The sequence below is a fragment of the Cylas formicarius genome, unplaced genomic scaffold (genome assembly GCF_029955315.1).
Source record: "Cylas formicarius isolate icCylForm1 unplaced genomic scaffold, icCylForm1.1 PGA_scaffold_10__41_contigs__length_53128322, whole genome shotgun sequence".
In the NCBI taxonomy this organism is placed as follows: domain Eukaryota; kingdom Metazoa; phylum Arthropoda; class Insecta; order Coleoptera; family Brentidae; genus Cylas; species Cylas formicarius.
In genome coordinates this window covers 3915660-3942204 of record NW_026844214.1, presented here as the reverse complement: position 1 = coordinate 3942204, position 26545 = coordinate 3915660, and the positions used below count along the sequence as shown (strand labels likewise).

General features: G+C 32.8%; 2 protein-coding genes across 6 annotated transcripts in view; one reads left to right on the top strand and one right to left on the bottom strand.

Annotated features, from left to right (window-relative positions):
* LOC132696549 (CLIP domain-containing serine protease B4-like) overlaps nt 1-18403 on the top strand; it is a 26315-nt gene extending 7912 nt beyond the window's left edge. For both annotated transcript variants that reach the window (XM_060661439.1, XM_060661448.1), the window contains 7 exons: nt 3167-3326; nt 3385-3572; nt 5424-5532; nt 5589-5770; nt 11708-11800; nt 17972-18159; nt 18216-18403. In XM_060661439.1, coding sequence (XP_060517422.1) covers nt 3167-3326; nt 3385-3572; nt 5424-5532; nt 5589-5770; nt 11708-11800; nt 17972-18159; nt 18216-18332 — 1037 coding nt within the window. In that variant the 3' untranslated portion in view covers nt 18333-18403. The remainder of the gene's footprint in view (nt 1-3166; nt 3327-3384; nt 3573-5423; nt 5533-5588; nt 5771-11707; nt 11801-17971; nt 18160-18215) is intronic.
* The window catches only part of LOC132696523 (inactive dipeptidyl peptidase 10), a 227673-nt gene continuing 219518 nt past the window's right edge, over nt 18391-26545 (bottom strand). For all 4 annotated transcript variants that reach the window (XM_060661422.1, XM_060661395.1, XM_060661404.1 and 1 more), the window contains exon 17: nt 18391-26545. In XM_060661422.1, coding sequence (XP_060517405.1) covers nt 26402-26545 — 144 coding nt within the window. In that variant the 3' untranslated portion in view covers nt 18391-26401.

The following is a 26545-nucleotide window of genomic DNA, read 5'->3' as shown; positions in this document are numbered from 1 at the left end:
GTACGTTTTTTTTGCTCGTTGCGTTCTGAAGAGAAATATCGGTATTCTTATTTTAAAGTTACCAAAGTTCAAACAATTAAATAAGGAAGTAATTAAAAAATGAACAGTGACATGTAACAGGTGACATGTTCGCAACTTTTTTTTGCATTCCGTGAAAATTCGAAAATAAGTTTTAAAAAATGCGGTTGTTGTATATATATTTACATATACAATCCGGAAATATTTTTTCATAATAAAATGTATGAATTGGATGGTTCTTGTAGCTCAATGTAAGGTTCACTTTAATTCTTATTCATTCAAAAATAATTTTTGCCAGATGTTTCCAAAGAAATTAGAAAAATGTATGGGGTCTTAAGAAACGCAAAATTTATAAATTAAAGTAAAGAAAGGAAAGACTTTCTTCACAAAATACTCTAGCTTTGTTTCATTTCTAATCGATACCGAAGAAGAAGAAGAATTTTAAGAAGAAGAAGAATAATTTTTGTTTTATTAACCACATATTGTACCATATTAATACAATTGCAGCCTGTCTGTATGTATAAAGGTGTAAAAAAAAACGTGTTTTATAAATAAGGGAATAGTTAACAATAACAAATGTAAACAACACTAACACGGAATATAAAAATAGTACAGTGCAAGATAGTATGCTATGATCTTCACACATTTCAGTAGGCCAAGGATTTTAATTTGGTTTTTTTATTTTGATGGAATACTCGTCCACACTATAGAAACAATTTTCAATAAGCAACACTTTAATATTTGTTTTGAACACCTCAAAAGCCATATAGCAAAAATTCTTATGGCCCTTTTCTGTATCCTGAATATTTGTACAGCATTGAAGTTTCTCCATAATATTGTGCCATATGATATGTGGTAATGAAATAAAGCATAATACACCGTCGATACGTAGATACAGGGTGACAAAGGAAAATGTCCATTTTTGAAAAACCACAACGTTTTCCTTATCATAGGAGCGGAAATTTTAAAATTTTCAAGATGTGGGTACAAATTTAGGTTAACTATGTTGCGTGCGGTCAATTTTTGTTTTTCTTATGGGCGCCCTATTAAATTTATTCATATTCAAAATCCTGTTTAAAAATTCTTTTCAACCATGTGTATATTTGGTCAAGACATAGCTACTAGATATACAGAGGCCTTGCCTATGCTGAAAGTACAGGAACTCATGGAGCAACTGTGTAAAAAAAAATGAAAAGGTTAAAATTTCGTTTTTAACCAATTGTAGTTCTAATGACAAATTTTTGTATACCGGCGTATAGTTAGTTTTCATAAACTCTTAAGTTTAATTTCTATTGAAATAATTTTTGAGATGCTAGTATCGAACAGGAAATATCTAAGTAAAAAATGTACAAGAAACAGCTAGACAGTAATTGACAAGGGATATTTTTTATGCTTGTTCTAGTATAAATTAAACTTGTAGCTTAATTGTTTCTTACATTTCCTGCAATTCTTATACACTAAAACATATTACCCAGACATCCTTCGTAGCCATTTAAGTGTACCTAAGAATGTAAGGAATTCTGAATTCTGACATGTAAATATTTGTGTAAGTCTACTACTAAATCATATTAGTTCTTCATATTTGCCACATTTGCTGTAATTTCTTGAAAGACCAAAGCATTGAAAGCACAAATTATACAAGTTTGTGAGTACGGTACAGACACCAAAAATGAAAACAACAATGGCGCAGGGCACAGACTGTTCTGCGACAATACTCAACCCGGCGTTGCCAATTATGTTCAAATTTCAGTGTAACCTTTACGTCAGATTAGTGTTTTAAAGGTCCATAACGCGATACAGATTGTGCCAGTGATTTATTCAGAAAAATAACGAGATACAAAAGTTTTTCTTATTACTCCTTTGGTCTGATGAGTGCCGATTTACTAATTGTGGGATCTTTAATCGTAAGAACACTATATTTTAGCTAGCCAGAGTGAGGTGCAGATTTGGTTTGGTATTATGGGTATGGTCTGTTCATGGACATAAGAAAGTGACCAATTGCTTTTGAACGGATTATCCAAGGGTGCTCATTAACATACAATGCAACAAGTTTATTAATATTAATTAAGGTAATTATTAATTAATTAATTATTAATTATATAATAATTATAATATTTTTGCATTGTATGTTAATGACCACCCTTGGATAATCCGTTCACATTCTTATATCTATGAGCAGACCATACCCATTAAATTTCGCCATAGTTTTTAGATAATAACTTAAATTCTCAGATGTATTTAGATGTATTTAAACCTTGAACAGGCAAACGTCACGGAAAACCTTCTACTCTCCAACAAACGTTTTTTCAACAAATCTGCGCACCGCCAAAGAATGCACAGATTATTACGAGCTTTTTAAAAGCAGAATTTCCCACAAGTGGATAGGTAACCTGGGACCAGTCATATGGTCCGCAAGATCCCAGATATAACACCACTTGATTTCCTGGTATGGGGTTACCTCGAAAATCGAGTATACAGTACGAGAATTAAAAGAATCTGTCAGAAGAGCTGTCAAAAGTATTACTGCGCAATTGTATTTTCTTTCTTTTTTTTTGTGCGTTAAAGAAAATTTTACTGACTTCTCTTCTCGTGTTTTAAAATTGAATCAAAGCCCTGAAATCTTATTTTTGTTATTTTTCTTGGTTAAACTTGACCAAATATAAATGTGTTTCACAGGGTTGAAAAGCATATTTAAAAAGGAATTTTGGGAATGTAGAGCTTTAATATGGCGCCCATAAGGAAAACGAAAGTTGCCCATGTTGTCATAGTAGGCGTAAACTTTTTGTAGTTGTTTTGCATCGCCGTATCCTTTTACACATATCCTGAAAATTTGAATATTTCAGCTCCTAAAATAAAGAAAATATTGTGGTTTTTCAAAAATGAACATTTTCCTTTTCACCCTGTATCTAAGTAAGTGTAAGTTAAATACACCATTTTGTACTGGACACCTGTTACTAGACATCTGTAACAAAACGAACACCCAGATATCAATATAAAAAAGAGAGCCACTGTTGTGCAAAGTCAGTGTCTCATGCTTAAATGAGATTTGGAGCAATATGTAGGCATTTAAACTGGAAGCAGCTTTCTTCGAAATAAACAATTCAAGACTTACATATTCGTACACTAATTTATGAACTATTACTTTCAGGTAATTTGAAAGCGAGGGACCCCTTAGATGAACTGAACGAAGTAGAAACAGGGTACAGGGAGAAAAGGGCAATATGTCCTCCGAACAGCCAGTGCATTCCACTATCGGCTTGTCCGATCCTCACAACTGTCTTGAGCAACGAATGCGTTTTAACTAATCGGTGAGTTGAGAAAGGATATTCGATAAAATATAAGTATACAAGAACGTCCATTTTGCAGGATAGGAGAATTGGGTTGCGGGTATCAGGGTTCGGGACTGGTTTGCTGTCCACAAGCCGACGGTTCATCTAAAGTGTCCTCTCCAGGTAAATTCGTGGATGGACAGAGGTGTGGACAATCCCAAGTCGAAGGAGACGGGTATGACGGGATCGGAGCCTATCCGTGGGTGGCACGTATAGGATTTAGAAGTAATTAAACAATTTGAATTTTTTTTATTTCGAAATATAGGACAATATCATTTAATATTGACAACTATAGCAGAGAATAAATAAATAAATATATACAACTCAAACATAAGCAAGAAAAGAGCTGAACATCAAGGTGTTAAAATTTACCCTGGATCAAATATTGACTTCTACCATACTCCTGTGGTTGGCAAACTTGAAAGTTGACTTAAGAATATCCAAAGAAAAAAACGGCCAAGACCTAATTTTGAAAAATTGAGAGAACCCGAAAGAAAAGAAGATATAACTCCTTGTTTAATACAAGAACCTTAAACAAACTGGACAAACAATAACAACTGAATCAATAGAAGACTCCTGGTGCTCCTTCAAAAACGTAATAAACGGAGCATAACAAAGCGGACTGAGAACTCAGTAAGAATAAGTCAAACAAGAATTGAAGGCTGAGGAAATCTTGTTACTGATGGAAGACAGCAACAGATACAAAGCAGCAAAGGAAAAACGATGCGACGAGCCCGAAGAATTACAAAATAAACATTGACATATTCAATAAACACAACAAATAAAAGATGTTTTAGGAACTAAAAACAAAACACACCAGTCGAGTATCTTAGTCACAGGCAATAACAAGCAAATGATGGACTAAGAAGAAATAGAACCAATACGGACGAACTATGTACAGGAACTTTTTGAAGATGACGCAACAGATCCAGATCAAATACGCGACCAACCAATGGAAATTCTGCTGTCGGAGGTGAAACATGCATATCTACACCGAGATGTTTAACCTGTTGGATACATAAAAACAACTGGGCAAACAGATATTCACAATACCGATTGACGAGTTTAATAACTATAGTTCTGTGAGACACAAACCTGCAAACTGCAAACCTGAAGAGATCAATCACGAGATGTATATCTCTCCTTTATGGACTACTAAGGACTAAGGACAGAGTAAGGCATACAACGATGTTTGACCTACTATACGAACAAAGAGTGAATCAAAATGTCATCAATATCATAAAGAAAACAAACTAACAAACAGTATTCATATAAAAAAAAGGCAGGGCAACATATATTCAGAAGAGATTTGTCAAAAGCTCTTGAAAACATCCAAGAAGCCATAAAGGTAATACCATTATATTAACGGTCAACAGGGGCTCCAGAAACTTGTAAATGCAATAACAAGGGGAAAACAAAAACGATGGTCATTTCCAGAAATAATAATGTGCCAAAAGTACATTTCTTAAAATGAAGAGACTTCCTACAAATTCCACGATATTACTAAATATCAGATGCCAATTTGTGAAAGCCGATTGTATTGTATGGAATTGAATCCTGGACGCTCAAATTTTTCCCGATACAACGACTTGAAGCCTTTGAAATTTGGGTAATGCGTGGAATGCTCAAGATATCGTGAGAGATATTAAGAAGAATGAATGCTGACTGTGAAATTCTTGGAATTATCAAAAAACGCCAGATAAGTTAATTAGGGGATATATCGAGGCATCGAAGAGACGGTGCTCATGGCCAAGGGATTGGACTGATCTGGATTAGCAGTCACTACTAAGAGTAACACAGGATAGAGAGCGAAGTTGTTGCTAATCGTCTTAAGAAGAAGATAAAGAAGTTATTAAAATTTCATCAGCTTCCTGAACGTTAACGAGTCAGTTCCCGTTCTCATCAATAAAAGAATCTGTTTTTTGTTGCCTCCTGAAGAATGCGAATTGTTTGTTATGATTTTCCTAGCTCTTTGGGAAACATTATTTGAACCAGAGACCGAATCAGAGTAATAAGATCACTTTGAATTTTTATTTTATTTAAGTTTTCCTCCAAAACCCATTAAATTTTTTTCAGACGTACTGACCGGCGAAGTGAAATTCCCATGCACGGGATCCATCATCAACAACAAAGTCGTACTCACGGCCGCGCACTGCGCATTAGCGAAAGCTGATAATTATAAGCTGTAAGTGGTTGGTAATTTTGGTTAGCATCGATTTAATGCAACCGAGTTACTTCAAGGTACATAGTGCGGGTGGGAGAATGGATGGCCAATTCGGATATAGACTGCGGGGATGAATTCTGCGGGTTGCCTGTACAAGATATCGCGATAAGTCACGTGGTGGTTCATCCAGGATACGAGAAGCAAACGTATAAACATAATATAGCATTGTTGGTGCTCAGAAACAAACTGAATTATACCGGTGAGTGTTTGTAGAATCTAATTTATGAAAGATAAGCTAGTTGCATACAGCGAAGGTTAGTTGTAGTATCAAATGGATCAAAAATTGGTTTCGTAAAAAGATATAATTACTCAACCTAATAATGGATGATGACTAAGAAATTTAACTTGAAATTTAATATATGAGAGGTTAATTGCAACATTAACATTTTATAAGTTTGCTACAATAATAAACCTATCATCGCTTAAAAATTGTTTACTTGGGTTCGACATTTTGTTTATTTTTGTTTTGCTGTTAATAGACTGATCCAATAAACAGAACTGAATAGGCACATACGCGCTCAGGTCTGTCTATTAATGGTTATCTGGCAGCTACACGTGTGGTTTGCACAGTAAACGATGCTAAAAGTGTCTATGGAGAATTTAAAAGCAAAAACAAACCAGGAAAAAAAAGAATTCTTTTGTAATGTGTTTGATAAGCGAAACTAAAGGAAATGGAATCTAGTTAAGTATACCGATGCGAAGTTGGCAACTAAAAGTTGGCAGCCAACGTCACGGAAATAAGAAATAAAATATTCGTTTGAAATATTAAAAAAGTCCAAAATAAGTTTCTGAGGTAATTGCTATTAGCGTGAAGCCGGTGTGCACCAAATGCACATACCAAAGACAGACATTATTGAATCATACAATTTTCATTCTCTTCAAGAGTGGAGAAATGTATCTCCAATATATTTTTTAAATTTTTAATAATTATTTTTAATACCCCCAAATTATGAGACTGAATTGATATTTATGTTCTAGCGTATTAATTTTTACGTAGATAATTCCCACACTAACTAATATAATACTTGAATGTGATTTATGACATATATCGTCAGTTAGTAAGCTTATTACCACCCATCAATCCTCCCCAATCATTTGTCGACCTACGATATAGTTCATTTCATTACATAATTGTGTTTGTTTATGTATAGCCTGGTGTAGTTGAGTATGATATGCATCAAAACGTTGCTGGTTTTTGATTTCTCTTCTTTTTTATAGTCCACACTCCCTGTTTCGATAAAACGCTCTAGCAGTCTACTAAAGCTTCAGTAAAGTTCACTATTTCCCAACATAAATATCATATAAATTAACTCTTCCCTCGAAAAATTGATACACCAGAAAAAAACTAAATAAGTTAAAAAAATATTACAAGAAACTGAATATGTCAAACTTACAATACACTTCACTAGTTTAATAAGGATAGTCATGGTAGAATTTTAATACATTCATAATAACAAAATATGCTTGTAATTATATATGTATTAAATAAAACACAGGGTGTGCCATTTAAAGATACTAAAAAACTTATTTGGAAATTTCTCTTTTTCTAACCAAATTTTGAACAACCTGTATAATATAAGAAACACCTATTTAGTGTGAGAGTATTATTAAACCTCTAGCATTACTCTTCACATTATTTAGCTGAAACAGAACAGATCAAACAATTTTTTTTTTCTAATTGCCAAACGATCTTTTCTTTTTTTTTTAATTTATTGCTCCTGAAATATTGATCAAGTAAAAAAAAATTCGTTAATAAGACGGAACATCAAAATGAACCTCAATCTGCAATTTAAAAGATGTATGTATATGTATATATGTATAAAACCTCCATCTAATGACTTTTTATTAAACTGTTTTCTCTATTGTTCTAAATAAGGACGCCATGGTGGCCTGACGCACTAATGCAGGACCCTGTACAACTTTTCAACTAGAAACCAATTCTGCCTTCGGAATTGGTATACAGGGCCAGGTCAAAAAGTTATCGGACCATACTTTACTTATTTAAATGTACATTGTACAATTACATTATTGACTACAAAATTCCTCTTTTTCCACTTTTTCAAAAATATGTAGTAGTATTCATTTTTTCTCAGAAACAAGCTGTTGATAATGAAATAAATAAATAAGTTACAAATTTTGAAAATTAAATGCCTAACTTAACAAAATTACATAGTACGTTTTTGGATGGCTTGTTTCTACTTCAGTCAGGGATGGAACCCTGACCCTTCTACGAAATTTGTCGTTTGAACAAGATTCCTTCAATAAGAGACTACAAATGCTCGGACATGCTTTTAGTTTTTGTATTTGACTTTGCGCTAGTGAAACTGGGTGCTAACTTAGGATTCACCAAAACCTAGTTTTGTTTCGCTATTTTCATTGCGTAACGGCAGTTTTAGACCTTTCTGGGAGCAGAAGCAAAAGAGCTATTTGATTTTGTTATCATTTTCCAAACAAGTAGATAGATGCAAATGCAGAAAATGATGTTGGTTAAGATTTTCAGATTTGTCCAAAAACTATCAACTATCATCTGCAGAGTCTTTCATTAGAGAATTCTTGATCAAACGACAAATTTAATTGGAGACAAACAACACAGCGATTTTTGGATCCACTGTAAGCATTTTATTTACTTTCTTCTGGTTTGACTGACACTTCATACATCTTTGAGTGATACATGTTCGTCCATATTGGAAAATTTAGAAGAAAATGGATGTAACGGTCACAGGAACGTGAAATATAATTGTCATTCATATAAATTCAGTGTAACAAATCGATGGAAATAATTTATAATTTAGAGTTGTTATCTGGTCAGGCGAATGCCTTTTTCAAAGTGCTTTCAGTCACAATACCAGAATGTAATGTAGTGAAAATCAGCATTTAATGTTTGAAAAGGCACAACAAGGACACATTAATTATGGTTTATGGGAATTTTGAGCAGGATTTGGCAGCATGTAGATACCTAGAAACCTGTGACGAAGTTATTCCAGAACTGCTGAAAAATATTCCAATGATCCAAAGCAATGCTGTTTACCCACAGGAAATTTCTTAATAATAACTATCCTCAAAGATGGATGCGAGCCTGTTAGATAACTTCTAAGATCTCCGCATCTCTCAATTTTAGATTTTTTTAATGGGGTTATGTATAAAATGAAGTATATAAAACACACTAGGACAGCATAGCAACGATTCTGTTTAACGCTATTCAAAGGATTATAAAAACGCCGTCAATTTGAATATTGGCTTCAAACATTTATTTCTTTCTTTTTTTTTAAATGTAGTTTTCTGTGTTACGTTGTTTGCTTACGCCACAAAATGGTTGTTGTAAACTTACTGTTATTAAAAACAAGAAAACCGCAATTGCTTGTAATTTTTGTTTATGATTTGATTTTGACATTTTTTTTGTTGGATAGATCTCTCAAAATTGCACCAGAACCTTATTTTTCTTACTGCTTCAAAAAGAGGGAAGAGAGAAGTACTATCAGCGATTTTCAAAAAGATTAATTAGCAACAAATTGTTATTCAAAAATATAAAACGTTTTGAGCAGAAGTGGACTGTCGATAAACACGGCAATCGCGTTGTTGTAAAGCAAATAATTCTTGATTATTTACTATCGCAATCCTCGATTCAGTAATAGGAGCGTAAGTGTAAACTTAAATAATTTTTAAAAACTGCATCTGGAAAAAGAAAATAGGAATGGAGTTTTACGAATGGTTTAATTTTACTTAACTGAACAGATATATATGCTAAAACGAATGTCAAGAAGTGTATATAATCTATTTTTCGCTTTTGAGTAGACCCGTCAACTTCATATTATTAAATATGGCGCTTCTGTTTTCTCCCATTAATTAGAATGCTTTCTACATCCTAAAATTGAAAATGTTTCTCATGTAGGTATTTGAAAATCTTACCTTATCTACACTAAATTTTGAATACTATATACTTATTAATGCCGTTGAAATCATTATTTTGGATATATATATATATATATATATATATATATATATATATATATATATATATATATACAGGGTTTTTCACTTAAAACTCCGCACGCCAATAAGTCCAAAACGAAAAGAAATATTTAATTTATGTAAAAAGTAGTCAAAGTGTGGGGTCAAGTAGATATTTCCTAAAGTTTAAAAAATTCGACGCCTGCAAAGAGCTGGGCGTCGCGACGCGTCGAAAAATTATTCGATGGCAGAGACTTTGGAAATACGCGCATACAAAAGTACATATTATTTAAAAACTTTTTTGTTATTTACTCAAACTTATTTACTTTACGCGTTTCTAAGTTATACCGATTTAAAGTAAACATTTCTTGATTAATAAAAAATGTGATTAACGCTTATTTTTACAAGTATGCCATGAATGTTAGTTACTATGACAACCATTGTTATCGCAGTTGTTTTAAGTGCAATTACAAACAATAGATTTCAACTATTTTAGTATGATTTTATTTATTATTTTTTATCGATTTAGTTCTGATAACATGATAAATAAATGAAAAAACAGTAAAATACCTACAAGTTAATAACCAAAATTATTATTGCAATTAACTACATAATAAGACATTTCAAAAATTTTGTTCAAAATTATGTCCATCTGCTCGAACACAACTATCAAAAACTTTTAACAGATGAGCTTGGGTCACTCGTAGGAGAGTCCTTCTTGTGATAGCGGCACACGCTGCACAAATTTTGTTAATGAGATCAGCCATATCTTCGATAGATTCTTCATAGATAACGTTTTTTAGGTAGCCCCAAAGAAAATAATCTGGTGGTGTAATGTCCGGGGACCTCGCCGGCCACCTTACCGGTCCATTAGTACCAAACCATCTATTTGGGATATTCTCGGTTCAAATACCTCGTTACTATTTGGGTATTATGTGCAGGCGCTCCATCCTGCTGTAGCCACATATTCATTCTAGTGTCAAGAGGCACTTCTTCTAATAGTTCCGGAAGTGTAGTTTGAAGAAATCTTTACTTTAAATCGGTATAACTTAGAAACGGGTAAAGTAAATAAGTTTGAGTAAATAACAAAAAAGTTTTTAAATAATATGTACTTTTGTATGCGTGTATTTCCAAAGTCTCTGCCATCGAATAATTTTTCGACGCGTCGCGACGCCCAGCTCTTTGCAGGCGTCGAATTTTTTAAACTTTAGGAAATATCTACTTGACCCCACACTTTGACTACTTTTTACATAAATTAAATATTTCTTTTCGTTTTGGACTTATTGGCGTGCGGAGTTTTAAGTGAAAAACCCTGTATATATATATATATATATATATATATATATATATATATATATATATATATATATATATATATATATATATATATATATATATATATATATATATATATATATATATATATATATATATATATATATATATATATATATATATATATATATATATATATATATATATATATATATATATATATATATATATATATATATAATCTGTAGAATCTCAAAATCACCACCAAAATATTCGTCATTTTCATCGTAAACATTTATTTTTTAAAACATTAAAAACTTCGGTCATTGGTTTAGTTACTATTGGTATTTTGAATTCGAAAAATTCTCTAAAAGTACTTCTCTATGATGACTATATGAAAAACGTTTCAGTGCCTCTTAGTAAGATCTATCGAAATAAAAAATATTATCAAAATTGAGTCTTAAATATTCTATTGGAGTAGTGTTATTATTTCCAGCTTCATAGTTAGGTTTGAAGTAATCCCGAATAAGAATATGTTGCAATTTTTTTTTAATCCCTATTTTATTAAATAATCAAAGCAAGGTTTTAGCGTATTTTTGGTACGGGTACCAATCTTTAAAGTCAAAGTTAAAAGTTATTAATGAATCTTAAAAAATGGAACAATTTCTAACCAAGTTAAGTTACTATAAATCTTAAAATTGACGTCAACATTATATACTGTGATTTTTCAGAGACCCCTTATGTGTAAATTAACTATTGTGGTAAAAACAGGCATTAGTATTATAACAATTAAAGTATTCGGAAGTTCCTAGGTAAATGGGGATCACACACTGTCGCTACATAAACACGATTCGTGTTAGTTCAAGCGAAAATACAGTTGGTTCGATTATTTATTATATCCTCTGTTTTTTAGTGACCGCTCAGCCGATCTGTTTACCGGAATCGTGGTCGGTAACAAACAATAATGGAATTCTGGTCGGATGGGGAAAGACTGCCGGCCAGAGAGGTAAGTGAAAGCTATTAGAAAAATTTTCAGGATACGTGGGAAAAGCTAAATAAGTGCAAAAATTGATTGATAAATAATTTAATTGCACTATAAGTGTTTATGAAGTTCCTTAGACATCTCGAGCCTTGAGCCATATACCGTGTGTCCCACTTCAGAACTGTACATTCATGTAAAATCTTTGTTTACGGTTTGATTTTGATATGTTTTATTGTTGGACCAAAAAATAGCGCAGTGGGCCATGACTGCAGGTTGATACAATGAGGGACAATTTTGGGAGATCTATCCAATAAAAGCAGCTATCAAAATAGAGCAATAACACAAAGCACAAGCACAAAGATGTGCAGTTCATACGGCACTGACTCATTTGGATTTGGGAAAAGAACCAGGACAGTAGGAATTTAGTGGTTTTAAAAAACATTGTAAATATCGGGCTCCAGTGGTATTTTATCGAAGAAATAAGGTCCATTAATTTTGTTCCCGATCCTTCCTTCATCCATTTTGCCTTCTAATACCTGCTTATATATTGTTTGTGTGTTAGTTTTATGGAATAACATACGATATCTGGTTTCATGGGTATGTTCAGCAACTGCTGACTTTTGATAAGTGGTCAGTGATATTTTGAATGTACGGAAGGACAACAATGTCAAGTGTACGGTTGCTTTCGGACTCATTGCCTTTGGAAGGTTGGGGTGAAGTATATTTTTTAATGGAACGCATAATATCTCTAATGTGAAGAGTCTAAACTTCCAATAAAATTTCAGAGGGAATCTTGACCGTGATGCCAAATTATCGAAGTATCATCAACGTAACCCTTCCATAATTTTGGTTAAAGATGGAAGGTGTCGAGAACTTTCTTCTCAAAGGCATTCGCAATGACTGGTGATAATAGCTTTTCACTACGTTTGTTCATAAATTTGACCGTTACAAGATAATTCCATATTCTCGGATTTTAATATATCTGAAATTATATAGAGAGTTGCAGGAATTGCGACTTTCGTAAAGAGGGATTCTACGTCGAAACCAACCAGAATGCCGTTTGGAACTAATGTAGTGTTTTTTAATTGTCCAATGAAATGAAAGAAATTAAGGAGGAAAATATCAGATCTAGTTATTTTGCTAGATAATATGTGAATATGTCAATATGTCAATTTAGCTTTATACAATAGTACTCAAATAGATGTAATACGAATTCCGATTTTGCTAAATTATTTGTTAGAGTTAGTCATGATGTTCTCCTGCAGAAACTGTCATGGTTTGGTCTCTCTGAAGGTCTTATCTTGGGCGCGTCGTATCTGAGCTTACGGAAATAATATGTAGTTTACAGAGGGGTCGCTTCGGAACTTTGTACAGCACATTCCAGAGTTCTACAGGGATCGAACCTCCTTTTATTGAAAAAATGCTGGAACAGAAAGATTAAATTTTTGAAGAAATATCGGGTTCGCCATTATCACCGGTCATCGCGGATATATTTATGGAAGCCTTCATCTTACCCGTAAAGAAATAGATCAAATCAATAAGACTCATCTTTTCTCCATCTTGTTTTGTTTTGTTTCTAAGTAAAACTACTTTCAAAAATTCAAAAAACTAACGTCAACCCTAGTGAAACCATCACACTCTTCTCAACTACCAAACACTGATAATGAATTATTGCATCAACTTCCTGACACGTAAAAATCAGTTGTTGCACAAGGTTCTGGCTTGCTTGTCTGGAACATATTTTTCTTATAATGGTCAAATCTTTTAACATGCGTCGGGAACAGCTATAGGTTCACCAATATCACCAGTCATCGCGAAGATATTTATCGCAGCCTTTTTGAAGAAAGCTCTCGACACCTTCGATCAAAAACCCAAATTATGATGATACTTTTGTTATTTGGCCTCGTCGTCAATAGAAAATTAGACCTGACATTGCGTCATTCTGTTTACAGAACACCTATGCACACAGACCGATACCTTAATGCGTTGTCACATTACCATCAGGCCCAAAAATCATGGGTTATCAATGCACCGCCACACCACACCACAATGCGTCCCAAAGCAACCCCATATTCAAAACATTACTAACCACAAATCAAAAGTTCGTAAAAAATATTAGGTCAAAACCAAAGGGTATAAGATAGAGGGGAAGGTCGTGTATACTGTTACGAATGCACACAATCACGAAACCGGATATTTTGTTAGATAAAACTAAAAATCTTGCTTATAATAAATTCTTCTACCATCGAAGGATCCGGGATTCTGTAGATATCTATAATTAACCAAACAAAACAACAAAACAAAAATCAATCATCAATCAACCATCATTTATAGAGCAGAATGCGAGCCAGTTCCAGTTAACCCATTTTGTCCCAGTTTTGCGTTAATGATTTATTTTGTCACATCCAGGAAATATTTTTGCATATCCATTTGGACATTTTATTATTATCACTACTAAATAATATAAAACCGTAGAAATCGCTAATTTATGTGTAAAGGCAAGGTCTTATATATGACTTCAAAAGGTAACAAAAGCGGTACAAAAATTTGTATCACATTTTCAAGTAAATCCAAAATAATAATAAAAAAATATTTTGGATTTGTATTGCCATTTTTGTCAAGTCTATAGCATGTAGATTACATCGCAGAAAACATACATTGGAAATACTAAATTGATTATGCTTTATTGTTTGCAAATATTCACTGGTGCGTGTGCACCACTGGTTTTATCTTTGAAACAAAACTTTGTTATTGCAATTAGCGTGTTCCTTAGTATTAGTTTGTGCCTTGTGCAGTGAACGTTACAGTTCGTAAAATATGGCATTTCCGAGGTATTTGACTCAATAAGAATTAAAGGCGGCTATGGAGGAGATTGTGATTGATGGGGTCTGACGTGGATACCTTGACTGACGAAGAAGTTATGAACGATAACATAAATCTACAAGAGTTTGGGGAACCTATAGTTGGAACTTTCGAGTTACATACATCGCATGATACAGCTGTCCTTCAGCAGTCCTGTAATTCATCAACTACTCCATCTGAATGCTTCAGATGATGAAATCCTGGAATTGAAAGGAAGACATATGCTTTCTGCAAACGACAGGCTTGCTTCTACTGTCAAATGAGAGAAAGGTCAGATTGAGTACAGTCACACGCCTATATCCGATGAGTGAGGAACTAAAAAATAGACTTTCTGTAAAAACTCCGGTTGAAATATTTTTTATGTTTTTTGATGACGAAGTGATTGATTTGATATTAAATTTTCGGTAAAATATGCTCAAGGCAATAACCGCCATGAATAATCGTTGTCAAAAACGAACTTTTAAAATTTTTAGGCATTTTATTTTTCTCGGGTTATCATTCATTGATACATATTTAGCATTATTGGTCTACCGATGAAGACAAAGCAATTGATCTTTCAAAAAAATGTATGAGCCGCAATAGATTCCAATTGATAAAGCAAAACTTGCACTTGACATTTAATCTATTAAATAAAATGAAAAATTTTCAAGTTAGAACATTTTTTGATGTAATAAATAAAAAAAAATCAATTCGGCATATTTTCGTTCAACCTGTCCATTTCCAGATCGTTTTGGCTTCAAGCTTTGGTCATCTGATGGGTATCTATTTTATTCAATTCCATATGGTGGTGCCCAAAATAAACCTTACGTTTCGTGGTTCGTTTAGGTACCAGTATTTTTTTGAATGTTTCGAGTTTCTGTATAATAAGTATTTGACTGCATTATTAAAACCTCAAATAAAAATAAAAAAAAATGGCCGATCTCGATTACAACAATTTTTATAAACAATTTACTGAAAAATGAAAAGCGCAAGGGGGAAAAAATGTTTACAGTAAAGATCTTAATTTTATATGTAATAAATTATGTTTGCAGAGTAAATTCAACGTTAATTTATTAGATTTTCGCAAAAAAATGATTTACAAAAGAAAATTTAACCTTAACTATATCGATTACTGGTAAAGGATTAGTACAGCCATCACCATTGCATTCTAAGCAAGCTGCAGTGCAGTTTAATCCACTTTTCCTGCACCCACAACATGCTCCACATCCTGTTTTGCATGCGCAAAAAATAATTTTTAGTTAAAATTCTGGAGCTGGTCGCTGCGTCATTGTTTGCGGTATCAATATTCCGCGTTCATTTTTCCAACCCCATTCTTCTGGTAATATTTCTTTTCCGAACCATGTTCGAACTTGTAAATGTACTCTTTTGAAGTGTTCAAAAGCGGCATCTGCAGTAGGTGGTAAAGACGGCAGGTGGGGGGCATTATATAAAGCAAGAGTGCATGTAACACCAGCTTTAAAAATTTCATCGATGTCTTTGCATTCATTTTTAAAAACTGTCGCAGCATTTTGCAAGTCCGTTGGTTTTTCGAAATTTTTGGCAAACACGTTTTTGCCACGTTGAAAAAAAGCTGACGTATTTCATATTGTTGTTTTTTAAAACATATGATTGTATTAGATCCTCATAATGATTCATTAACCTCATTTTTATCGTTTTATCATCAGGAATATGATCAATTGTCACAATACTTTTTAATTCTACCAGTGAAAACTGGCAGTCATCATTTTGTTAATATATTTGAAAATCTGCTCCATTGCTGCATCTACTTGTATTGTGACTGGATGAATTTTGTCCCTCTGGGTCTGTTTTACGGTAGTTTTCAAACGCATATAACAATCCGCGTGATACTTAGCGTCCTGAGCTACTAGATCTACACACCTACCATTCTTTTATGGATATTGCGACAATATTCGCTTTTCTCTTCGCTTATCAAATTTAAAATAGTTTGCTTGAACTCAGAAGTAGTTACGTAGCTGATTTGCTGTCTTACCTATTTGGACTTTATTCTTTCCTTCATTTCATCTGCTTCTTTTTCACATAAAAAGCACTTATTTTTCCAATCAAAATCAATAGAAGTAGCCGTTTCGCAGTTTTTTTTTTGGTGGAGAGCATGTTGATGTGTTGTTCTTTTTTTTTTTTAAATAAGCATTAATACATCCTTTATTGGTATATTTTTAAATTCGCAATATTCAAATTCAAATTCGCAAATATTTAAATACTGAGAAAGTCCATCTCCTCTTTCCACAGAAGCAGCTTTCAGTGTTGGTATTCCTCTAATGACTTTTATAATATCTCTTAGCTCAGAGCTTAATTCAGAGCTACATCCAATTTTATCACAAATGAGGCAATCATTATTTATATTATCACCATTTTGATACGAGGCTGTAACAACAAATATTACTAATATCAGTAACTAACCTTAATATCACAATTGATTAAAATTTCAAATGTAAGGATTGGAAATTTCTCTTTTTTTTTAAACAAAAATGTGAAAAAATCGGAATTTTCACTATTTTTCCGATTAATTAAATTATTATTTCTGCATAAATAAAATACATAAAAATAAATCAACTGTTTGTGTAAGCACTATCTTATAGGAAATTTATATACTATTGAGTATTAATAAATAATAATAATAATAATAAACAAATACTTACTATTTATGCCACTATTTTCAAAGTTTGTAAAAATCAGTAATTAACTTTTATCACACTCACTGCACAATAATATAATTATTTTTTAATTATTTTAATTTTTTTTTCGGAGCAAACAACTACGTATCAAGCCTAGCAAGTTGCCACGTGTACTATTCTGTTAGGGCCCGCGTTAACACCCAACAGCTGCTGTTGCGCCCTCTATTCCCTTCCCCACCTTTCATCATCGTACCTGCAGTCCCTTGAGACCCAAGATGAAGTTTGTAATAGTTCTTCTTTTTAAAATCTAATTTTACACTAATATAACTTAAGGAAAACTCCATATAATTAATAATTATTAACAAATTAAGATCGCACATAATATTTTTTTTAACATTTTTCTATATGCTATTAAAAACACATTGCCAAAGTTTATAAAAAGATTTATTGATTGGTCCTGGATTCCCAGGTATAAACCTTACGGCGCTCCACTATATATTTTCTTACACATGTGATGTCTTCTTAAGTGCAACAAAATAAATAATTTCAGAGCAAAAAAGTATTTTTTTATGCTTGGGATAATATGGGTTAAGCTCTGAAGAGGCAAACAGTAGCAAATTCGATTCAACAACAACCGACGCAGAAAGAATCCAGAAGATTTGTAAATGGTAGTATCATACGCTTGTACTGGTATTTCCAGAGACGCCTTTTCGTCAACAGACTCTATTCCTTCCAATCATAAGCCTGAGGGAATGCGAACGGGTTTACGGGAAAACCTTACCCGTATCTGAAGACCAGGTGTGCGCTGGTGGAGAGCCCGGTCAAGACGCATGCAGTGGGTTCGGTGGAGCTCCTCTTCTAGTAAAGCATGGAGATACGTATTATCAGGTGATTAAACCGTGATTAATTTTTTCTTTCGCATCTACATATCATTATCGTTGCAGGTGGGAATATTATCGTTCGGATCGGATCAATGTGGGGCGGCAGGCGTGCCAAGCGTCTACACCAACATCAAGAAATACATATCTTGGATACGGGAAAATTCCCCGAAACCCATTTAACACTTAAAGCGTTTTTACTACCTTAAGGATATGCAAATTGGATTCGTAGAAATAAAACCAGTCGAAGTCGATATTGCGTTTTTATTATTTAATTAATCGGTGCTACTTGAATCGTCAATAACAATCAAACGTGATGGAAAACGAACGAACAAGGTATGTACAAGACGTACTCTAAAAATTATCCGTAAATATCATCATCAAAGGCGGTTAAAATAGTCCGTTGAAAAGGATGAATTTTAAAATATGTGAACAACACACGTATATCTCACTATAATTGTCTCACTTTTCAAAATGCACGTCAGGTAGCAGAGTAACAAAATCTTTACTTGAAAAATTGGTATGCATATATACCGGGCGTCCCGGCAACAAGGTGGATCCGCGTAAAAGTGTTGATTTTCTGATGGCGTTTTTAAAATCTTAGGAAATATGTTTTCGATTTTTTGACGATTTCGTGTTAATTAAAAGAAAAAATATATTGGACAATTTTATTCCAGTTATCAATGATAAATGTTTGTCTGAAGCAGATAGTTCATTTAACCAAGACGATCCCTTAACAAATAGGCAAGAAAAAATTAATGCTTCATAGTCAAGGGCGAGAAAGGAAGAAAAGAAAGGAAACAAAGGAACGAATAACTATTTCTATCGAAGAGCACAACAAAATTTTATTTTATGCAAAACGAAATAGTTTTTTGTAGGGCAAGAACTCTCTCTAATAGGATTCAAAAAGAGTCAAGAAAAGTGAATGTAGACTGTGTGGCGGATAGAACAAGCATTTCTCTCCATATCACTCCAGGACAAATGAAAGCGATAACGATTTTTATATTATGGAGAAGCGACGACCTATTTTAAACTTAAGAATTCAAAATTGAATAACAAACCATTGTACCTACTGTTTTTTTTTCAGTTATTAGACAGAAAAGGCAAGGCAAGTAAGTTATTTATTAATATGTTTGTTGTTTTGTGATGTAATTTAAAAAACAAACATTAGAAATTAAGATAAAGGTACCATGACTTTTGAAATAAAAGATAAACGTAAACGTATGAAAGAAACTCATAATATTTAAAAAAAATGAGAAAACTTAGAAACGAAGGGTGGAATGTTCTATATAGGGACGAAAACTATAAACATAGTCAGGTTTGGTTCGATGATTCTTATATGGGCAATCTAAGACCAATTTCCAAGGGCCAAAGACTTATAATTGTTGATTTTTCGATCCGGTAAGAAAAATATATCTTTTTTAACAGAAATCCCGAAAAGAATTGTCAGCTGTACAACTTATTCAAATCTCTCTTATTCTCAGATACTGGTTTCGGCACGTAAGTTTACAAATATATTTATTATTTATTACTGTGTTAATTTCCAAACAGCAATAAATTTATTTATTTGATGTATGCGTTTTCATTTGCGTTAAACTTCTTTAAATGCAAAACGTTTTTCAGTATCCCGATGTTTTGAGGCGTGTAAAATTAAAAAAAATTCAATACAAACATCGCGTAACTAGTTTGTATTGTGTTGTGCTGGGAATTATTTTCGACCATCTGAAGCGGCCTCTAGGTGGCGTACTTGCTATTTTGATTCTGAAAATCCATGGTTAGAGTGAGTAAAGTATTAAACCTGAGACAACTATACACTTTAAGTGTACACTGTAAGTACCCACGCACACACTGTGTTAGTACACTTTAAGCTACTGGATACCCGGGAGTCGCACTTGAACTCCCCAAATGTCACACTTCTGTCAAAGTTGTTTTAATTAGTGAAAAAAGAAATATTCAAATATTAGTAATAATTAACTTCTCTTTACTACTTAACATCCACAATAAATTTGCAGGAATAAAATAGCGTGACGAGAATTGTTTGGTTAAGACATTAAGGTTTAACCAAAGAAATATAAACTTTAGTTTTTCGTTAGTTAGTTACCAATCCGCTATATCGGTCTGACTTTAATTTGCAAATTTTGCGTTCAACTAATATCCAACAAAAACATGTTCTGAGAGTCCTTGGATATTCAAAAGATATAGAATGAATATCCAGACGACCAAGCAGTTTTCTAGACTGCATGGATAATTTATCGACACGTCCAATCTATTAGTCCGAGTATTTAAACATTTTCGGAAATAATTCTCGATAATTCATAAAAGTCATTAAAAAAGACTTTTCTTAGGCTATCAATCTTAGGCTATCAATTGCGCTTTAAGTAATGCGATCGCCCTACTTACCACTACTACTACTAACTTGAATTATGAATGAAAGAACTTAAAACTAAAATAAATTGAATTTTGGAAATATTTTGAGTTTGCAGATTGTAATTAATTTCTAATAATCTATAGTTTACCAAATAAAACACTCATTAATTACGTTAAATCTTAAAATCACATTATTTATCTTTATTATTTTTCGTTACAATACCTCTAAGGTAACAAACTACCTGTTACTATTACTGACCCTTGGAAGCAAGTGGGTGTCAGACCTGTTCCATATAAGTAATGTCCAATCACTTTGTTGCCCACCATCTCAAAGGTTGTTTAAAAATTTGTTACTAAACAACTTCGTCAGCGCCTATGCGATGACAAAATCCAGACGCTCAGTCGGGTTTCCGACTTATCCACAGCGCTACTTCTGCTTTACTCCATGTTACTGATAATTTGGTGAGAGCAGCTGATTCTAAATTTAACTCTTAAACTATAGTAAAGCGTTCATCACCTCGAATCACTTCCTTCTCTTACGTGGACTAAAATACTTTGAGACAAAAGGCACAGCTGTTTCATTTTTTAAAAAATTTCTTTCTCAGAGACACCAAAGATTGGTAATAGTAAATACTTATTCAGATTCAATTGCTTTAAAAGGCGGTGTTCCCCAAGGAAGTATTCTGGAACCTATTCGATTCTCGGTCTTATATTACAGCTTATATGGCAATATCCTATTATTATTAAAGATAGTTTAATATTATTATTATTCAGTGCTATCAGTTATTTTTTCATTAAAAGTACGGTTTAAATTGTTAAATTGTTGGAGACGAACTTTACTAACTGTAGATGTATTTAAATGGTAAAATGGTGAAGAAATATCTAATATAAATCATCTTGAACACAAATAGTTCAATTTTAATTATCAAGATTGCCATTAAAAGAGATTTTGTTTTTTGTTTTTTTTTTTACCGTTTCAGAGAGTTCAAGTAGCATATCAATTTTCTTATTGCTATTTTGTTTATTCACATTTAATATATCTTATTATAATGAAGAAATAATAAGCTTGGGCGGTCTTCAAGAATTGACTAGATTGGGTTAGATGATCAACCTAATTTTTAGCAAAAAAAAAAAATGTTTCATGATAGTAAATTAATTAAATGGGTATTTTGTTTGCTTCTAAAAAAAGATAAATAACAATTTTTTATTAAATTATTAAATTAAATTAAATTATACATTGAAAAAGTTTTGCTTTACTTTTTTTTTCAATTGTCAGAAAACGCCCTCTGGTAGCAAGGGGTTAAATCCTTTTGAATCTATCGCCATATGTTTCCAAAAATGTTAGGTTTTCGCAATCAAGATGACAATCGTGTCCACCTGGCGGCCATTTCAGAAAACTCCAAATAATTTCCAGCGTTTTCCCGATTTATTTAATTTATCTTTTCCAAATTTCACGGACCACCTGTTTTCCTCACTGGGACTCCCGGTTCGATGGCGGGACGAGATTCGGTTACCCGAAACCCCAGTAAAATATTACAGGTGTGAAAATGCGGGCAAAATACAATGCGAACCCGAAAAGGCGTCGCAAATTTTGGGGAAAGTCGAAAAAACAGTAACACGTTGGACCCACATCTCTGTAACGCTATAGGAAAATAGAATATTTTATAGACTAAATTTAACGAATCGTACAATAAATAAATCTCACTATTTACAAGAGGAAACGTTTATGCAGGATGTAACAGAGCAAATGAGAACGTTTAGGTCTAAATTGGTTAAATATGGCCGCCCGTCGTTACTCAGCTCATATCGATACTAAATAAGCCTAAAAAAAAAAAGACGAAAAGACCGCCAGCTAACCTTATATTGTCTATGGTTTTAATAAGCACAAGTAAGCACATTACAATGGGTCGTAATATCTTAATTGCATGAATTATTTCAAAATCGTTTCTAGGTTAGGGAATGTTCTTTATTTTAGTCGTTTACTTCTAATATTGCCACCACTAAGTATTCCAAATATTGCCATTGGTATAATTAGGAAGATAAGCAGTATCAGGAAGTAAATATAAACTCTTTTGCAGATCGCCAAAAAAGAATGTCCATCAAACAGACTTTCATTTTAGAACCCAAGATCCCAAAAGAACACTCTGAAGGTCATCGGTATTAAATGCGAAACAAGAAAATTACTGAGTCGGAAGAATTCACAGATTAATAAGTAGGAAGAAAAGTGAATTTACGTATGCAACAAAATCTCAATAGTGCTGAAAGAAAATAGTTCAAGTGATTTTTGCACAGCCATCAGCATTGAAACGAAGAGCTCAACAAATGAATATAGCACTAGCAGAAAAAATGAGTAATTCTTTCATAAGTTGAGAGGAACTAACCAGATGCTAAGGTTATATGACAAACCATGAAACATGGACGAGAAAAGCTTCAAATTGTGAAACGGTCAAAACGCGTACATTAATGGACTGGGTTTATCAGTACCAACCTTAGGTTCAGAAAAATTTTTGATTTCGTTTTGTTAAACCAAACATTATTTCTGGATTTAGAGCCACAATTGAGACCATAACCTGAAGAGGCTTATGTTTGATTACCTACAGAAAAGCAAAGGAACAAAGCTTTCACACTAATTCCCAAAGTGTATAAGATGTCGTTGGAAGTTCTAGCAAGTCGATCGAGTCTTTAGACAATAAAAAAGTACGTGCCAAAAAAAACCGCTTATCGCAATAGTACCGTTACTAGCGCAGATTGCGAAGATAAAATGCAGTTTTAGAAAAGTTTAACAAAAAGAAGAAGCAGACTAGACAGACTGATAAACTTGACTTCGGATTTATTTAGAGCTGTGAAAACAGCGAGGATTATAAAATTTCTGGTAATCGGGCTACTATTAAAACAAAAACAAAATAGGATTGCAACTCATGAATTTACTCCTGAAATTAAAGAACTCACGCAAAGAGGAAGCTGGCTTGAAACAGCAATCTCCAGCAAACTACCAAAAACAAAATATGATTCACCAAAAGTTAACAGAGAAGAAAATGGCAGTACAAAAAAAACCGCAGAAAGAAGTGAAAGAACAGAAAGAATTGTGGTTTAGTTTTTTATGTCACACATGCGGGAGGAAGATATGCGCTTGTGCATAGTTTGCTCTAAAAATGTACATGAAGCCTGTATATTCCTAACCAAAAAAGACAAGAAACAGGTTTACTGATCCTGATGGTAAGAAAAAAATTTACTTGTAATCAATGTTCTTAATTTATCTATTTTTAGAAGAATTTGTTAGTTTTTCTAGAGTTAGGACATCACGCCTGGTGATTTTCTATAAAAAATTCCAATAATTTCGTTAATATTTAGTTTTTTGAGCCAATTAAAATATGGTGTTAGAAACAAAGCATTTATAAACGGCTACGCAAATTTGTAGCCACTTATTAATAAAGAGTGTCATTTACAACTAAACGCTAAAGTAGCAATGCTTGGCGACCCTAATTTGATTAAAATTTTATTTACAAATAATGCGATTCTAGAACAACCAGCGTCGTAGTCATATGAAGAAATATTTTATTGTAGGTATTATTGTAAAACGCTGGCTATTCTTGTTCGATCATTTAACTTTGTTATATCCTGTATATTGCTATATAATTTAGATGACATGAGATGAATCCTTTTCATACTCTAACAAACTACCTAGTAATTTAATTATTGACTTCTTTTATTTACAATATCGTTCAGACCTCGACGATAAAAATTTTAAAGAGATTTTCGCATTTGCATTTTTGGTTCGAGTGAACCGGAACAATTTTTTAAATTTGAATGATAACCCATCGTTTCGACAATGCATAGTGTGTCCAAGATCAGGCTGTCTTTCATGGGCATATTGGAAACCATAACAGATACGAAGATTGTTGAATTGTTGATTGTTGAAACAAAGCACTAGTTCTTGAAGCCTTTGAAAATATTACAACTGATTGTTTAAAAAATGATCTAAATTCTACACTTACAAAGAGTTATATGTGTTTGGCAAATAATAGTCTTTTGATCAAACATTCTTTATAAATTTTTTTATAGTGAGTTTTCTTTAAGTAGCTGATTTTATCTTTTTTTTATGCATCCTAGTACACCAAAACATTGAAAAGTTAATAAAAAAAAAACGTTTTTTGTGATTTAAAAAATGAGGAATCGTATATAATTTTATTCGTAATAAAAAATGATCTTTAATACATGGTGCAGTTTTTTCACACACCATATGAAACAATAATATCGTGAAATAAAACGTCATACTTAAAATCTCTCAAAGCTATCTTCTAGAATTCAAAAAGTAGCCAGTAGGTGATCTTTTTATCGGCAAATTTCGTTTTCGTTATCAACCTTCAAATTTCCCAACTTTTCCCCCGTTTACCGCATTTCAAAGCAGCGTGGAAAGTATTCGAATTGTATTTGAGCTGTGTTTTAAAAGCTTAAAGTATAAAATTGTTGTTTCTTCATTTCCATTTCCAAAAAAATGTCGAACGTACTTATCATTACGTCCTAAATGTTGTGACTACATATTCTTAGGCCGAATCCTAAATATTAGGAAGTACAAAGGTTTTTCTAAAACAGACAATGATTAAGTACTATTATTACTAGTTACAACTATATATTACCATTATTACTATCCTTAAGTGTTAGAACTTTACTGTGTGCGCTAAATAATAAAACCGGAAGTACGTTCTACTTTTCTAGAGTAAATAAATAATTGGTCAATTTTTCAAATCTACGTCTAATATGCATTTTAATATCATTTACTTTAACTTTAATGTAATACCATTCTGGTAAGATAGATTTGGTTTTCCAACAACTATGTGAGAAATTTGCCTAATCCGTGTCTAAATGAATCTTTTCGTCTTCATTTTATAATGTAAAAACGATCATCCCGTAGGTAATTTTGCGGTAAAGCTTAAGCGAAACTATTTAAACCAGGACGTTTCGAACAACCATGCCCATCCTTCAGTTTTAAACAAAGATGTGACGAATTGTCGAGGACGACAGGCTTCTGTCGGCATTTTGGATATTTAAGATAATTTTTTCACGCCCACCAATTGCGCTCAACTTACGCTGCCACTGGAATTAAATCAAGAGGTTTGCGGTTTTTTTCAATGCACAAAAATGTTTTTGAAATTGTAAAAATTGACTTTTAATTTTTTCGAAAAGTAAAAATCAAAATCTGCCTAAAATTTAACATTCGATTCGTTACCATTTATACCCTCCGTATGGATATACAAAACAAAAGATCTAAAAATGATTGGCTCCCATCTCAAAGCACAAAAATGCTGAAGGGAGAAGCGGTATTTACATTTTGGTCTTCAACAATATTCACATTGATGTTGAGCGTTGTTCGAAAGTGATTTAAATTGATATAATTACTTATATCGTTCGCGAATACAAATAAAAACTGGGATAACACACGCTAACAATGAAATACAAACATTTTTGTATACACCAAACGATTAATTCGTTAAAATTTGGCACTTTAATCACTAGCAACCCTAACGTGTGACTTAGGGTTTTAACACAATTATCTTAAGCGTGCCACCCATATTAAAATTCCGTTTACCTTTTTTTTCTTCTTTAATTCTACACATTTTACGAAAAATTAAGATCGATAATTTCCGATTTGGGTATCCATCAAATTGCTTGGTGTTTTCTTAGTCGTTAGTTTGTGTCGGTGACATCAGATATTTTCAACCTTCACGCTACATGTTATTACAATTACTTGTAAGTACCAAAAGAATATTACATTTATATTACGTATGTTATCACTTTTGGTGTATTATTTCGACGTTATAGTATACAGTGTACTTTTATACAGGCTACTGTCCGGGATGAATTTAATAAAAACCATTTATGGAATACTATTCCTCCTCCATGTCGTCTTGCAGCCCGGCTTTGAATTTCGGCGGCACCTGCTTCTGGAAACAGTCGTCCAGAAACTTTTCCATGCTCCTGTATAGGTGCCTTTTGACGCCGCCAAGGTTGTGGCTTTCATCGGGATAAAT